At 34.1% G+C, this 16,097-nt stretch overlaps 3 protein-coding genes and 3 non-coding genes across 6 annotated transcripts; 3 read left to right on the top strand and 3 right to left on the bottom strand.

Moving 5' to 3' along the window:
- The first annotated feature begins 1,021 nt into the window (after window positions 1-1,021).
- Window positions 1,022-1,182, top strand: LOC148550198 (U1 spliceosomal RNA). Its single transcript, XR_015892459.1, has one exon. It is a non-coding gene; the product is annotated as a U1 spliceosomal RNA (small nuclear RNA).
- Window positions 1,183-2,636: 1,454 nt separating this feature from the next.
- Window positions 2,637-2,797, top strand: LOC148550197 (U1 spliceosomal RNA). Its single transcript, XR_015892510.1, has one exon. It is a non-coding gene; the product is annotated as a U1 spliceosomal RNA (small nuclear RNA).
- Window positions 2,798-3,353: 556 nt separating this feature from the next.
- On the top strand, window positions 3,354-3,425 carry TRNAE-UUC (transfer RNA glutamic acid (anticodon UUC)). Its single transcript has one exon. It is a non-coding gene; the product is annotated as a tRNA-Glu (tRNA).
- A 104-nt stretch (window positions 3,426-3,529) lies between these two features.
- LOC107609460 (GTP-binding protein, HflX) lies at window positions 3,530-7,539 on the bottom strand. Its single transcript, XM_016311451.3, has 13 exons — window positions 7,025-7,539; window positions 6,341-6,405; window positions 6,187-6,249; window positions 6,013-6,102; window positions 5,799-5,911; window positions 5,520-5,588; window positions 5,214-5,358; window positions 5,071-5,126; window positions 4,914-4,964; window positions 4,756-4,810; window positions 4,584-4,640; window positions 4,261-4,380; window positions 3,530-4,169 (listed from the first exon to the last, which is right to left on the bottom strand). The coding sequence occupies exons 1-13, from the start codon at window positions 7,398-7,400 to the stop codon at window positions 3,681-3,683; spliced, it is 1,749 nt and encodes a 582-aa protein (XP_016166937.1). The 5' UTR covers window positions 7,401-7,539; the 3' UTR covers window positions 3,530-3,680.
- Window positions 7,540-9,123: 1,584 nt separating this feature from the next.
- Window positions 9,124-11,283, bottom strand: LOC107609604 (mitochondrial fission 1 protein A). Its single transcript, XM_016311614.3, has 6 exons — window positions 11,254-11,283; window positions 11,011-11,163; window positions 10,502-10,637; window positions 10,256-10,377; window positions 9,570-9,633; window positions 9,124-9,440 (listed from the first exon to the last, which is right to left on the bottom strand). Exons 2-6 carry the CDS (start codon window positions 11,110-11,112, stop codon window positions 9,355-9,357), a joined length of 510 nt encoding a protein of 169 aa, XP_016167100.1. The 5' UTR covers window positions 11,113-11,163; window positions 11,254-11,283; the 3' UTR covers window positions 9,124-9,354.
- Window positions 11,284-11,932: 649 nt separating this feature from the next.
- LOC107608683 (putative magnesium transporter NIPA3) lies at window positions 11,933-15,725 on the bottom strand. The gene is made up of 9 exons (XM_016310392.3): window positions 15,360-15,725; window positions 15,229-15,285; window positions 14,842-14,932; window positions 14,586-14,746; window positions 14,382-14,509; window positions 13,817-13,954; window positions 12,937-13,029; window positions 12,730-12,850; window positions 11,933-12,615 (listed from the first exon to the last, which is right to left on the bottom strand). Exons 1-9 carry the CDS (start codon window positions 15,487-15,489, stop codon window positions 12,488-12,490), a joined length of 1,047 nt encoding a protein of 348 aa, XP_016165878.1. The 5' UTR covers window positions 15,490-15,725; the 3' UTR covers window positions 11,933-12,487.
- Window positions 15,726-16,097: the final 372 nt, after the last annotated feature.

Below are 16,097 nucleotides of genomic sequence, written 5' to 3'. Positions count from 1 at the left end.
AGCCTTGGATTTTCGATCTCAACCATTTGACAGGCGAAATATACTAAATATTTTAGCCGATATTTGCAATTCAATAGGGTTTGGCTTTAGGTTTAAGAGTGAGAAGCTCTGGTCTCAGAAATCTTCTTATTCTTTGGGTTTGGGGTCAGAAAAATCTTGTTATGGAAGGTGTGAACAAAAACTTGCTTTGCAAATGAATTTCGTTGGCTTAAAGGGAGTTATTTGAAGAATAAACCAATTTCAAGGGAACAAGTGACAAAATAAAACTTGGTCATTGATAATAATGAATATAAACTACACTGTTGTTTTGATGCCTACAAACTCTACTATGTTGTTGGAAATGGAGACATCTTAAACGTATTGATATCAATATCTAGCGGATGTATACAAGTGTATGTTTAGCCATATGGGCATGGTTGGCGGGGAACACACAATACATAGTTCAAATCTTTGCTGTACTTAGAACAATATCTAGCTTTATCATACTCACTCTTATCTGACACTGATACCAATGTTTGTTAGATCTTTCGAATGGAATAATTGAACCATAACTTATTTATACGTAGTAGTACTTTGTATTTTTCCCTTCTGATCTATATATAATGTTGGGAATTAACTAGATGATTCTGCAGCGCTTCGTTTAGGTCAAAGAAAGAATGAGTTAACACCACAGAAGGTGTGGGGAAAAAAGAATTCTCACTCAATCATTAAAAGGATAAACCGGTCCCAAAAGGAAGAGCAAATAGGCAAACAGGCGAAATTCCTGTGAATATAGTTGTGCTCTAATCACTCCCATCTTATTAGTAAAAACAAAACGATTTTCTAACATCACTGGTTGGAATGTTAAAGTAATAGCGTATTGAACGTCAGTCATCTTCCATTCAGAAAGAAATGAGATGGAGCATACATAGTTGGAGAGATTGCAGTTATTGGGTCACATACAGAGTCCCACATTGAGAAGCTGAAGTGAGGGAGTCTGTAAAGTGGAGCTATAAAATAGAAGTGTGTGGAATTAAGCAACATACTTACCTGGACGGGGTCAATGGGTGATCAAGAAGGCCCATGGCCTAGGCTGGTGACTTCCATTGCACTTGGGAAGGGTGCCAGCCTAAGGTCTACCCAAGTGGTGGAGCCTACGTCATAATTTGTGGCAGTGGGGGCCTGCGTTCGCGCGGCCCCTATCCAATTCTAGTTCTAAAATTATCTGGGCCCAATATTTTGTTTGGGTACATTATATAGTTTGTTAAAGTTAGTTTACTTCTCGCAACTCTTTTCCATTGAAAGCCCATTAGGGGGATAGGTTGGTAGCTATTTATTCTAACAGAAAATGTTATTTATACTTGACAAGAATAATATCGCTATTACAAACCTACGTCAGTTAAGAGGACTAAATCACAGGTTTTAAGTAAACCCGATCATAATTATTCATTTTTCCTGCTAAATACGTGTTTGAAACTCTCAATTAAATCCAATTAAATCATAGGTCTAAGGCTTCAAAAAAGAGATGATAATTCAAGCAAAAAATTTTTTTATTTATTAATTATATTTGAGTATAATGATATAAACGTATTTTTTTATTTATTTATTACTTGAAAAATATTTTTTTTAAGAAAAAAGAATTTTTTAAAAGAAAGATATAAATTGTTACTTCTTAAAAAAGATATATTTTTTAATATTTTTAATATTTTTATTTTTATTATTAGAAATTTATTAAACACGCTAAAAAATAATATTTTTTTATCAATTTAATGGCACCCAAACAAGCACATACTTTGATAAAACACAAAATAGAACATATAATCAACAATTTAATAAAGTTTATTGTTTTCTAAATTCAATAATAAAATTTATGATTTAAGATTTAAAATGTAATATAAATAAAATAATTAAAAAAAGATTATATATATATTAAGAGGATAATGTTATCTCAAAATTGATATGCAGTCTAATTTGATAAAATTTTGTTATAGAGCAAAAAAAAGTAGCCTTTCCCTTGTCCGATTACACATCTGAGCAAATACTACTTTATATAACATCATCTGCTTCATTAATTTACCATGTAATTTAGAAAACTGAGTGTAGAACAATCTTGTACAACTAACTCCTTAATGCTGTAATTGCTGCCCTGATTTTTTTTATATGTTTATGAAGCTCCTAACAAAGCAATCCACTATCACTAATAAGTAATAACCAAGAATACTTCTACCAAATGCATTGATACTTTTGGTGTTTATGGCCATGATATGCAGATAATATATATGATGTTATGGAATTAGATGCATGAGGGCACGCCACTACAAAGACAGCATAAACGCAATTAAGTTCATTTACTCATGAAGATGGAATGGAAATCCATATCAAGCAAACTCTTAATGGAAAATGACATATTGATGTATTGATCATTACATTGTGGTCTCTATATACTCTCATGTTCATGGTCCTTCTATTTTATTATCACAAAAGAATTCGTTCAAGTTAATTGTGAGAAACTTATCGTGTTTTTTAATACATGGTGGAACAGAGTACATAGTTGGAGAAATTGTTATTGGGTTACAGCAAGAGTCTCACATCGAGGAGGGAAATGAGGGAGTATGGAAGGTGGAGTTATAAAAGAAAAGTGTGTGAAACTGAGCAGCATACTTACCTGGACGGGCTCAATGGGCGATCAAGAAGGCTCATGGTCTAGGCTGGTGACTTCCATTGCACTTGGGAAGGGTACTAGCTTAAGGTCTACCCAAGTGGTGGAGCCTACGTCATAATTTGTGGCAGCAGGGGCCTGCGTTCGCGCGGCCCCTACCCAATTCTAGTTAAAAATTATCTTGGTTTAATGGGCCTGAAATGAGCGTTAGTTTTTTATACCTTTCTTCTTAAAGCCCAATCCAATATATGTATGCCGCAGGTATTGGGCCATAATGCCATAATCCCAATTGAGTATTTGATTTTGTTTTTGATCTTTATATCTCAATTTTTTACTCTTTATTTAACTTTCTCATAAAAGTCTAATCAAGTAATGTAATTAATTTCATTTATATTTTTGTTAGTTCCGGCAGAAAAATATTTTCAGAGTCCAAGCCTTACAATTGTACGTTAAATAAGTGTTAAAGCCTTAATAATAGGTTTTAATAATAAATTATATTTATAATGGATTTGAATATAAATAAGGTATTACAAAAAGTCAAAAACCTGAAATATAAAATACACAACGTATTTAAATATATCGTGATAAATAATTGTATGTGTGAGCGTAATATCTACTCTTTCCCAATTTGCACCTGTGAACATAATAGGAATTATCTTTGAGCAATTGTTTTTTTAAATTCAGTATAAAACATTTGCAAATCTTAATCAACAATTCCGTTGTCGTCCAGCGGTTAGGATATCTGGCTTTCACCCAGGAGACCCGGGTTCGATTCCCGGCAACGGAAATTTTTATAATTTGTTTGGTATTTTTATGCCTTTAATTTATATACAGCAAACAGCAACACGTTTGGCTTTCTATGCAACAATCTGTCCAACAGGTACATGATTATTTCTGATTGTATGTAATACACTCATTCATTCATTTAGGCAGAAAATCAGTTCAACACACTATGAATGAAGGAAAACATGTTTGCTCTTCTCTTCATTAAAACAAACTACATTCATGATTGATGACTGAGGATGGAGCATGCTATAGTATCCTATTGTTCAGCTGCTATGGTAGAATCCTCCTGTGTATGTGAGGGTCTCCACTTTCTTTCAAAGATATTTCTTTCCACCATTTTTGCACCCTTCAACTTCTCATCATCCTGTGCACTTAGTTTCTCATCTATTAGTTCTAGCAACTCTTGTAGACCAACTCCGGTCACCGCAGATGTTTTGACGTGTGGACCGTTCTGTCCTATCAAGCTATCTGTTTCCGAGATCTTGTTCTTGTTAGGCTGCTCATTTTGTTGGTCATCTGCATTTGAAGGCGAACAGAAATCACTTTCGTCGACCATAGTATCCTCGTCGTATAACCAACCATCAGAGTAGTTTTCTTTTTCTTCCATGGCCTCATATTCTCCCCTTGATTGCTCGCAAACATCCGTCTCAGATTCTGTTGCCATGGATTTTACATCAGACTCTTCATCTTCATCAAGATATTTGTCGGCTTCGTCAGCATCTGTGCACTCTTCTTCAATATCAATCTAAGCATTTGCAAAAATAAATTAATAATCCAAACATTTAAAATTATAAAAAATGTTGCATTTTGGTAGAAGGGCATTCAAATTACATTACCTTATTCCAAACTTCAATCATATTCAGAAGCTTCTCTTCTGATACCCCTATTTGTTGAAGAACTTGAAAAACTGTTGACCGATGCTCATCAAGATTGGGAGCACTTGAATCCACCACATGCTTTTATGGAATGATAGATTCATCAATTAGAGTTGTCTTTAGCAACATAAAAGACTAGTTTTCTAAATGGATAATCTTGTAAAAGTTGAGTTGCCATTTTCTTTTCTTGGTTTTATTTTTAGAATCAGAATGAAAGAAGAAATCATATCCTAAAATAAAAACTAAAAAACGCCTTCAACTGAAATAGGTATGCAAAATCTTACCACAAGCAGGTCTGCTTCCACCACTTCTTCTAAAGTTGCATGAAATGCTTCCACCAACTTCAAACACAAAAGAAAAAAATGTGCATTGGGTCATTGTTGAAGAAGAATATTGAAGAATATAAATCAGTAAAACAGTATAGGACATGGCAATTTGCTCATGCTTTGAAATTACCTGTATAGGCAAATCGGATATAAATCCTACTGTGTCGCTAAAAAGCATTTTCCTCCTATATGGAAATTAGGACAGTGAAGCAATATAATCAATTTTCACAAGAAATGTACAAATTTGAGAGTATAGCAATAAATTGTTAAAGTTACAGGTTGAATCACCCCGAAGGCAGAACAGCACTTCTTAATCTAGGATCCACTGTTGCAAACAATCTGCAGTAGATTTAATACTTAAAAATGAAAAATCTAAAACCAAAAGTTAGCTACATTAGAATTAGAGTATATAGATTCATATAGGTATTAGTAACGGTGGTTTTACCGACAATCACTGTAGAGATCACTGTTTGATAGCTCACTAACTAGTGTAGATTTCCCCTGAGAAGTATGTAATAAAGGCATTCGTGATAGTTCTAACTTCTAAATGCAACAAATAGAAAAACCAAACGAACTTAAACCACTTACAGCATTTGTATACCCAACAACAGCAACAGTAGCTAAGCCTTGTCCAAATGAACCTCCATGCCTCTTGCGACCAGCACGTTGTATTGCTCGGGTACGGCGAACCTCCTCAATTTGTGATAATAGATAATTTCTCCTTTCTAAGATTCTAAGAGAATTACACAGTTCAGTAACCAAACTACATGTTATGTGGAAATATATGATGACTTGAGTAGAGAAGCAAATAAGGAAGTAACAAGATATGCTAGATAAGCAAAAAAGAGGATTTGAGAACAACTGTATCCTAAAATTTCAGAAGCAAAGTTATACCTTCGTCGCTGAAGCTGAAGTTCAGTTTCTCCAGCACCACTCATAAAGCCTTGTCCACCACTTCCTCTCCTAAAATTGTCAATTATCAAGATTAGATGTTGTTATTGTCAATAATTTACTACTTGAATAGATTAGACAAGAAGATGCACATATTCACATACAATCAGATTTATGCATTCTAATGAATTGATGTAAATTAATTGATCTTCACAAAGAGAAGTTCCTTCCTAGCTAAAAAGTGATACCAAACACCAGAAAATTAAGGAAATATAAACCAACCCCCTGGCGCTCACAACTTCAGCATCTCCAGCAGCTCCAAATGTATAGCGTCCACCTGGACCACGAACACGAACAAGTCTCGACTTCTTATATGTTAGAGCTGCAAGTTCAGCCTACATAAATAGCAAATGATTTTTGCATTTACAATGAAACAAGAAATTCTAGCAATAACAACATCAACCATAAGATAGCTAAAAGGAGCCATATATTGCACCTGCAGTTTTGCTTCTTTTGTAAAGGCATGAGCATTGAATATCTCAATTATAAGACCAACACGATCGAGCACAGGTTTATCCCAAGCCGTCTGGAAATCACACGGCATTGGTAAAAGATCAATTTAGCATTCTAAAATTTGGGGGGTGGGGGGGCTCACACAGCTAGAACTTGCCTCAAGATTCCGTTGCTGAACCCCAGACAGTATAGCATTAACAAAAACAGCATCCACTTCACCCTGTCATCATAGTTACACATTTACACAATCAAACCCATAATATCCAAATAACCAATCACATGAAAAAGAAGAAGTTGGCTCTTTTCATTGCCTTGGACTCTGCATTATTTAGATGGCATTTGATGTTATGCACTGTTCCGGGACCAAAATATGCATCTACAAGGCGAAACACGCAAATTACAAAAATACAATGCGTTTCAAGCCCAAAATGTTGTGAGCAAATCTCAAGTCTGCATATGAAACTGATAAAAAAAAGTGCATACATATGAAGTGAATCCACACCATTCTATCCAATTCCAATTTTCATTTTCTTATCCTTCAATTTGAGCCGAATGCAATAATAGCACCGAAACAGAACCTGAGTCTTACTATCCCATTTCATTATATTTCCAAACAACATTGAGTTAGTAACTCTCCACTTAAACCTTAACACCAAAACAATACAACAGAACATTTATTATCTCATTCAATAATTTCTATTACATCACGTTCTATTCCTTTTGGTTAAAGGTTGTCACACTGGAATTTACAAATTTAGCCCCCAAATTGAGCTTACGGCATTACCACCAAATTCTTAAAAGTTTACAAGCTGAGTTTTACTATTCAAATTTACCTAAAGTCCACAAATTTAGTTGAACTCCCATGTTTGATTACTTTAGTTCTATGATACACAAACACTTCATTCTTAACCAACCTTCCTAAATTAGTGACTGGCTTCATTTCATTTCATTCTATTGAATTCAATTCAAGCACATAAGATTGAAAGAGAAAGAACCTGCACGAGCCTTGTGGCCTTTCATGGAAGGGTTTTGAACAACGATGTGTGGCGGCAACTCTTTATCGAAGAAATCGGTGAGGAAGTACCCATCTCTCTGTTCTTCGAGCGAGTTCGCGAGGCACAGAGCTTCGTTGAGCTTCGCCTGAAGGAGCCTGTCGGGGCGAAGTCGAGGCTGAACAACCAGCAACCTCGGAGGCCTCGAACGCAGGGCGGTGTCCTTCAACAAAAACGACACCGTTTCGTGCGCATCGTCGCTTCCCTGCTTCGAAGAGTAAGAAGGTGCCCAGCATTTGAAAGGAGGTGAAGAGAGTGAAGTTAGGATCTTTCTGGAAGATCTCAGAGAACTGCGTGCCGCCAACAGGGTTCTCAACATTGCAAACTCCCCAAATTCGAATTCCACAGTGTGTTTGGGACTCTGTTTTTCACTTTTTTTCAACTCACCAGGTTCTTCCTTTGATACTTACGTTGGATTTTTCATTTTTGCAATGAAGTGGTCTCAACTTAAAGCTTTAATCACTAAAGTATAATTCTTTTTATATTTTATTATGTTGTATAAAAATGAATTTAATTTTAATGTATGTGTAAAATATTGTATACAGTAATTCATTTACATCGATTTTTTTTTAAAATATTGATGCAGTTGAATATATATGTATCAGTGTATTCAAATTAAATTTATAAAAAATAAAAAATAATCAATAAAAGTATAATATGATTTGACTGATAAGTAGCGTTGATAATATTATATGATTTGATAGATTAGTAACGTTGAAGGATACAAATATTATGCCAAGAAGCAATAGCTCAAATGGCATAGTCTCCTTATACTCAATTAAGAGGTTGCAAGTTCGAGTTTCTATATCTTCGGTAAAAAAAAAAAAAGATACAAATATTATGATATCTCATAAAATGTTTCTTTCAAATTTTCTCTGATTTTCCTTACAAAAGTTTGATATCTTGGAACATGATATCTGGGTTTTTGATAAATGTAAATGGATACCTTTTGCTGTTTTGCAAGGGTTGGATAAGTTCTCTGCATAGCTTCATACAAATCTCAAGCCAAATGCATACACCCTCAGTCTTATTTTGAGCATCTGTTCTAGCATTTTGGCCATGAGTCATAGGAAAAAGGTCCATGGTTACATACTACACCATGGATTTTCTTCAGAAGTTTCTTTAGGCAACCCTTTGGTGACATTATATGCCAAATGTGAATCATTAGACATGTCTTTGGGAGTTTTCAATGCAATGGTTGAAAGAGATACAATCTCTTAGATTGCTCTGATATCCGTTTATGCGCAACACGGGCTAGACAAAGAAGCTATGTGCTGTTTCGAGGCAAACCACACCTGGGATCAAACCAGAACATGCTCCCTTCACTACAGTTCTTTCAGCTTGCAGCCATGCAAGTTTAGTTTGAATAATTTTTCTTGCATAGTTGATCTGTTGGGTTGCAGCGGATAGCTGATGAGACAAAAGGAGTGATTGAAGGTGGTTACTTTGGAGCCATTTCATCGTTCAGCGCCTGCGCGACGGTGCATGGTAATCTATCAATAGGAAGAACAATTTGCCAAATTTCTCCTGGAAAGAGATCATAAGAATCTATGCAGCTGCAGGGCAGTGGGAGGAAGCAGCTAATCTGAGAGATGTAATAAGATCATTTGGGAACATACAGCAACTTAGCTGTAGTTGGATCACAACCTGTCCTAAGTAGTTAATGATAGGTCTTGTAATGATCATAAGTTGTATAAACTGTAAAGTTCTCAAATTAAACTCGTTTAGAACTTTATTTATATTCTTTGTTAATTAAACAAATTTTAATTTATATCAATAATTTAAATTAAAAAAAATTCTACTAATAAGATTAAATACTTTTTATAAGATTAAAAAATAAAAAATCCGAAACTTGTTAATTTGTATGTAGGTCATTTTCTAGAGAGTAATTTTCGCAAAACGTATTCGCATTCGCCAATTAGATATAATAAAAATATATTATTTTTTTGTTTTTATTTAAAAAAAAACTCTATGAATACAAAAATCTAATCATCATGCATATGCATATATTTATAAACTCTATTGTAGAATCCATTATGTGAACATGGCAATATGCAACCCTTTCTTTTTTCAATCAAAAGGAATATGATTTACAAAGAGATAACATCAGATAGAAACTACAGATTCATTCACACGCAATATCTCTCAATGTAGGGTCTAAACAACGTATATTTTTGACACAATGGTTCTTAGGGAAAAAAGTAGTATCCAGCAAATTCACATATATAAAGTTTGCTGCCTCTGCATATATTAGCAAAATATCAAGGATTCTATCACTTCTTGCGAGACACTGCTGCTGCAATCCCACCTGCTATCAATCCTACAGCAGTTGCAGCAATGCCTAGGCCAATAACACCATCTGCAATGAGTGAAAAAGTAACCGTATCAGTGTTATATATTAGAGTGAATATCAAACCCCATTTTCTCTTTCTCAAAATGAAAACAAAGGCAGTAGTTTAGTGAAATTATCAAAATAATTTATTGGAACCTTTTGTAATCCGATCCTCAATTGCCTTCTTGAGTGTCACTGCCTGCCTCCAATCTGGTGCAATCTGCGGAAGAAAGCATGTAATGATATGCACCGAAGACTCAAGTATATGTAAAGGAAAAGAAGCATAGAAAGATGCATGACTCTAGTGATCAATTCCCCCTCTTTCAGAGTTCTAACTTAAAATCTGATGTGCGTCTGAGTGTGTTCAAGGTGGTTTAATCTTAATTAGATATAATGACAAGGAAATTCTCAACATCACAAATTCACAATACTCACCAGAGAACAGTAAAGCTTAACTACTCAGATCATATTGTACTTCTTTCTACTAGGAAATTATTACAGTGAAATATACAGATACAGATTCTTTTTCAAGATATGATGTCTCATGTATATGTAGTAACACAGGATACAAATGGCAGGTATACATTGAAATTTATATTGGAAGATAATCACAAAATAAAATCAGGACCTCTGCTAAAACATTCATTCATAAATAATGAAACACCTCAGCTTATTCTGCTGATTATTGGGACTATTTTTAAATCAATGGCAGAACTTGCCAGGAGGTGATTTTTTCTAACTAAAATAACACTAAAATCAGCATGCTATATAAGTAAAGGGGTTGATCTAACCATGAAAAAAAGGACGGATTAAAGATTTTATTATTTGCTTATAGAGCATACCATTAGGCACCTCTCCACAAGATCCCTACTCCTTGAATAGTCACCACTTCGATAATATCCAACAGCCAGAAGATACAGCTTCTCCCTTTGCTGTAGTGGATCGGATGTATTAGGCAAAGATCCTGGCATTCATGTGTCATGTTGAGATAATCAAAATTGCATGAAAAAACAGAACTCAACAGCAATACTAAGCAGAATATACACTCTTATGTTTAAAACTCAAAAGGTAAGGAAATTCGGAGCCACCTTCAAGCATTGCTATCCCACGTTGTACATCCTGTGATCGTTTGGAGTGAACAAGAGCCCACGATAATCGCAAGAGACACTCCTGCAAGAACTCATCAGATTGCTTCCCAGCCTCAGCAACCTCTCTCTCACACCCCTGCACAAAAACTCGAGTTATAAAAAGCAGCAAAGGAACAATAAAAAGACAAGGAGGTTTCAATTGTTATCAACAATTTCTTTTGTGAACGAAACATATCATGCTCCAAGCTATAGCTTTAACTGATTACACAATGATCCATCACAACAGGGAATTGTTTCATAGAAGCTGCAATTCCTCCTCCTTAACTAAGGTAACAAAAGATATGTGATTGATTTATATCTAAACCCTAAACCCTAAACCTATTGCAAGCGCTTACTTGATTTTGACCTAAACATCAAGACTGAAATCACGACCAATAGATAACAAGAAATCACAAGTTGATATCAATTCTGAATGAAGAAAATGGAATCGAGAAAAACAAAAGGCTTACAGCGACGATGTCAGGGTCACACCAGGGAAGCTGGTCTTTGCCGGAGAAGAAGTTACCAACGGAGTCAACTATCATTCCGAGCTTCGCTTCAAGCTTCGCCATTCAACAACAACCACCGAGTTTCCACCGAGTTGAGCTGAGTTTCACGAATCGCTGCAGAAATGACCGACAAAAAATCTTCGCTGATAATAAAATAATTAAAAAAGGGTTTAAAGAAAAGAGAAGAGAAGACTTTCTTCTTACGTCAAATTTTGTACATACCAATTGGAAGCTGTCTTAAGAAGTTTTGTGATCGTATTTTTTAGTTTTAAGAAATTAAGATTATTTTTTTTAACCGTGGATACTTGTCAAACTAATTTTTGCTTTTAAGAATTAAAAAATCTCATGTAATTTTATATAATAATGAATTATTATAGTTATTCTTATTTTTGTTATATTTATGTTTATTAAAATCCAATCCTTTTTACTTTTTTTAATAATACTAAATTTTAAATCTTAAATTTTAAACCATAAATTATAAATTTGAATGATTGATATAAAATATAATAAATAAAAAAATAAAATTTATTTCATTAACACATATTTTATTTAATAAGTATTTAATGATGAGTAGAAAAAAAAAGTGTAATTTGCAATTACTAGTAGTATTACCAAAACTAATGAACTTCTTGCCATGATATTTGTCTTTTCTCAAGAGAAGATTGTACTTGGTGGAGAAGTGAGACAGGCAAAAAGGTTTAGGTGAGGAAAGGCCATGGAAATTGCTTTGAGATGTGTCTAATTAGCATTGAATGGTAGTATGGTACATTGGAACAAACCTCTTAGAGGAAAGGTTCCCTTCTTGGCTTCTTCAAACATGTTCAAAATTCAAACTATGAGCCTATGCTTCATACCTACCTACTTATGCCATAATATTCATTCATTAAGAAACATTAACGAGCTGTTTATCACTGCATCAAAAGAATATTGTTTACAACTTTGAACTAATCATACTTACAAAGCCACAAATGAAAATCCTTATGCTAAGCCAAACAAAAAAATTAAAAAATAATATATGAAAAAGGAAAAACAAACCCACTATGCAGATGGTTTTGACAAACTAATAATCTCTATTCCCTGCTCAAATTTCTAGGTTCAATATTTGAACTAGTCTCAAGCCAGTGACTACTTACAGAAATATTCACTACTTTTTGAAAAAAGAGAGCAAAACCGTTTGCCAGAAGAAAACCTGCAAATGTAGACACCAATGTACAATACGGAAGTTTGGAACCCCAACCATCTTCTCATCTCAGTGAAAAAATTCCTGCATTGCTTCTGAAATCCCCCATCATTCTATGGTTTCATTAGTACATGCAGCTACCTCTCTGGTATCATCTACTTGACAAGTCCTTTGGACTCTCCGGTCAAAGGGGGTTTATCTTCCCTCAATGATTAAACGAATTGGGACTTCCTTTTGCGGATCAAACCATTGAACAATCTAGTACAATTCTTGTCTTCTTGCACACATACTACCAGGAGATATGTTTTCCTCATCTTCCTTAAGTAATAATTCTCCATTTCCGTTAAAAAGGCGTACAGATAACGTAGGCGACGAAGGTTGACTACCTGCATTTGGTTCAAGGTATGCAATCAAGAAAATATTAGTTATGGTCCTAGACAGCAATCTGGCCAACGCGATAATAGTACCCAAATTAGGTCTCATGATCAAATTCACCATACCTCTAAAAGAAGAGTTTCTATCAAAGTCCTTGGTTGCATGTAACAATATCGTGCCGGAAATCACAACGATAAAGCCACATATTTCTGAAACAATAGTTCCACCACCTTGGCCATCCCAGTCCTGTGAGAATTATTTTGAAAGCTAATTAGGCACTCCATAGAAAAGAAGAACATTTTACGTTAAATGCCAAAATTAGTTGATGATACCTTGAACATTATCACACTAGCTAGGATTGTAAGTGTTGTGAACATGACATAGTATATAGGAGAAACTACTGCAGTGTTGAAGGTGTCAAGAGCCTGAAATGTTACAATTACGTTACATTAGTTAAGCATAGTTGATTTCAAATTGCAAAAATTGTGTGTAATTCACAAAACAAATATGAAGTATGGCAATTATTCATGTTCCACTAAATAAAATTGAGACAACATTTTCAACAAGATATATGAATATAAACATCACAGAATTTAATGGATTATTATGTCACTGAGAGGTTTTATCAATATAACTGATCTAACAAACAATCAAACATCATTTTCATTTTAACTTTATACATGACTTCCTTTTTTTCTTCATTTTTGTTTTCTTTTCTCAAAAACATAATATCTATGACAAATATGATTATCTATTACAGGGCGCTCTGGCATCATTTGATCTATATAGCCGACTACACCAAGTGAGATACGGCTTTATTGTATAATATTTACAATCAAACCCAAACGATGGAGAATCGTTCTTATAAGAGTAGACAATGCAAGACTTCGCACATGTTTTATAACATAGTCAATGATACATTGATACTCACAAGTTGTAGAAAAAATTTGCTATTCACTAAATAAATCATTGGTCACACTTAAAGATATGGATTATATTAAATACTGGGGCCAGGACCGCCTTTTTTTTTTTCTTTTTTTCTAACATGCTAAATCAAATAGAAAATTTTCAAAAATCAGCCACTATTCCATCACTTCCGAGCATGTTGACAGAAAAACAGAGATTTATACACCAATCACAAATGATCTCAAAAATGTTTGCAGAAGAATAGAGGCCCGAGTGCTAATCTCAAGAGAAATCGAGTTAACAAACCTTATTAAGATAATTCATCTGCATAATGACACAAAAAGCCACAACTAGCATGAAAAACCATGTCTCTGGATAGATTAACTGGTTTTTCCCTTCAAATGTTAATTTCAAAGAAGTTCCAAGGGCTTTAACACTCATCACCTGCAAAATCACAACCATTTCATATAAGACTAGACATCTTATCTTTGCAGTGTGGCACACTCAATACAAAAAAACATTTCACAATAAATATCAAAAGTTATTCCACTAGAAATAATTCACCACATAACTGATGGAAGAGGAGGAAATTCTAAAACATTGTAGTACTTATAAATAACTTAACGCAGAAACTTACATGGAAGCTGAAGCTTCATTAATGAAATTCACTATTAGAACACAGGTCTTACACATATAATGCCAGCAAATAGCAAAAAGCCAATTATTTTCAATAATAAACCATGTTCCTCAGGCATATGTGCGTTTTGCAAAAAATATTGTTGAGTAAACAAACTTTTGAAGTTTAGATCAATTATTTATTTATTTATTTAACAGATGATTTAACAAGATAGAGAAAAGTTAATTCACTTACAGAAAGGGAACCCATTAACGAACAAATGCCAGTATAAACTAGCACATTGGTATGCCCACATCTTGGTGCGAAATGGAAGACCAGAATGAATACCAATACAACCACCGATCCAACATATACCAGAAATGCTGCATGCAGGGACAATACCTTGGTTATCAAGGAACTATAATGATTTGAAAGAAAGAAAGGAAGCACAATTCTAACCTGGTTGAGTTGCCATACTCCATATTTCCAGAACAGATTTGATAGGTTGCTCCCTAGGAGCATGAATCACGATAATGATGGAACCGGCAATGCACATTATACATCCCAAAACCCCAATCGGGTGTAGCTTCTCTTTCAGGATAATCTGAGCCAAAACAGCACTAACAGATGCCATCGCCATGCAAAAGGTAAAGCCGAAGTTAGAGGTTAATATTGTCTTCACTCCAACTAGAGAAGAAAAGGTAAAGCCGAATACCTCACGATAATGCTCAATGCGCCAAGAGGGGTAACTAGAACTGCTGGGGCAAATGCATAGGCAACAAAATTTGCAATCTCTCCAACAATCACTAAAGAAAAACCACAAAGAAATAGATTCTGCAAGAAGTCAGCTAAATCTGACTCTATTCTAATAACCATCAATAGCCAATACTCAATACTATATCAAATCCAGAATCCAGAGACCAATGCAAAATGAAATGACTTCAACCTAACTTATTTAATACAAACTTTCCCTTTTGATCCAATTAAGCCATAATAAGATCATTGAATCAAATCAAAACCAATAACGAGGAGAATAATATCCAGTGAAGTAACAGAAAATCCAGCTAACAAATATAAAATCAAACAAACATTGGGAGCTTACTTGTAATCATCCCCACCCACCAGAGTGGCTCCAATAGATAAGAATAGCCACCAACACCTACAAATAAAGAAATAAATTGAGAAATCGATAGGGAACAAAAAGAAAAGGATGAGAAATTGGAATTGACGAACCAGCCCTAACACCAGAAATAGCAGCAGCTCTTCTGAGACCTTGCTTCTTGATGATGAAGCTAGCACCAATGAAGGCACTTGAAACCAAAGCTAGGACGAGACCAGTGAAGTTCTGTTTTGACAAAGCCATATGAAAAAATCGTTGCTTTCTTATTCTGAATTATGATGATGATGATGAAGATGTTGTTTCGTTCTTCTTCTTCGTCTTCGTCTCTTCATCGATAAGTTGATGCGTCTCTGAGACAAAATCGGAAGGTCAGATCATGATTGCTCGTTTTCATGATTGTGGAACGACGCCGAGCTGGGAATCATACGCTGCGTGCCACTCTATCACCAATTATTTGTTGCTGCATTCTTCTGGGCCCCACTTCCTATTATAATTTCACATGAATTTAAGCGGAATCAAAAAATAATATGTATCATACCAAATTTATTAATACAATAAATTTTATTTTTTAAATTATAACATCTACCAATATATTTTAAATCAACCATGTAGATATTAAAATTAGTTATCAAAATTAGTTATTAACATAAAATATATGTTAAAATATAAATATATATTAAAAATAAATTAAATTATATATATTTTTATATATTATATTAATGACTAATTTTAATAATTTTTTTAATATATAAATAATATTTTTTATTTTTAATAAATATAAATTATAAAAATGCAAAAACGATAATTAATTCAATAGTAAAAATAACATTAAAATAGACACCTGTTATTAA

The sequence above is a fragment of the Arachis ipaensis genome, chromosome B7, assembly GCF_059453495.1.
Source record: "Arachis ipaensis isolate K30076 ecotype BB chromosome B7, ASM5945349v1, whole genome shotgun sequence".
Lineage (NCBI taxonomy): Eukaryota > Viridiplantae > Streptophyta > Magnoliopsida > Fabales > Fabaceae > Arachis > Arachis ipaensis.
The sequence above is the reverse complement of the archived record's forward strand: the minus strand, read 5'-3'. Positions and strand labels throughout refer to the sequence as shown.

Coding starts and splice junctions, on each gene's coding strand:
- LOC107609460 (XM_016311451.3), bottom strand. CDS start 7,400: ATGTTGAGAACCCTGTTGGCGGCACGCAGTTCTCTGAGATCTTCCAGA. Junction 4,811..4,913: donor AGTGCTGTTCTGCCTTCGGG/GTGATTCAACCT, acceptor ATTTCCATATAG/GAGGAAAATGCTTTTTAGCG. Junction 4,170..4,260: donor TGATTGAAGTTTGGAATAAG/GTAATGTAATTT, acceptor GCAAATGCTTAG/ATTGATATTGAAGAAGAGTG.
- LOC107609604 (XM_016311614.3), bottom strand. CDS start 11,112: ATGGCGAAGCTTGAAGCGAAGCTCGGAATGATAGTTGACTCCGTTGGT. Junction 10,378..10,501: donor TGGGATAGCAATGCTTGAAG/GTGGCTCCGAAT, acceptor CATGAATGCCAG/GATCTTTGCCTAATACATCC. Junction 9,441..9,569: donor TGAGGATCGGATTACAAAAG/GTTCCAATAAAT, acceptor CACTCATTGCAG/ATGGTGTTATTGGCCTAGGC.
- LOC107608683 (XM_016310392.3), bottom strand. CDS start 15,489: ATGGCTTTGTCAAAACAGAACTTCACTGGTCTCGTCCTAGCTTTGGTT. Junction 14,510..14,585: donor GAGTATGGCAACTCAACCAG/GTTAGAATTGTG, acceptor CCCTGCATGCAG/CATTTCTGGTATATGTTGGA. Junction 12,616..12,729: donor TAGAAACTCTTCTTTTAGAG/GTATGGTGAATT, acceptor AACCAAATGCAG/GTAGTCAACCTTCGTCGCCT.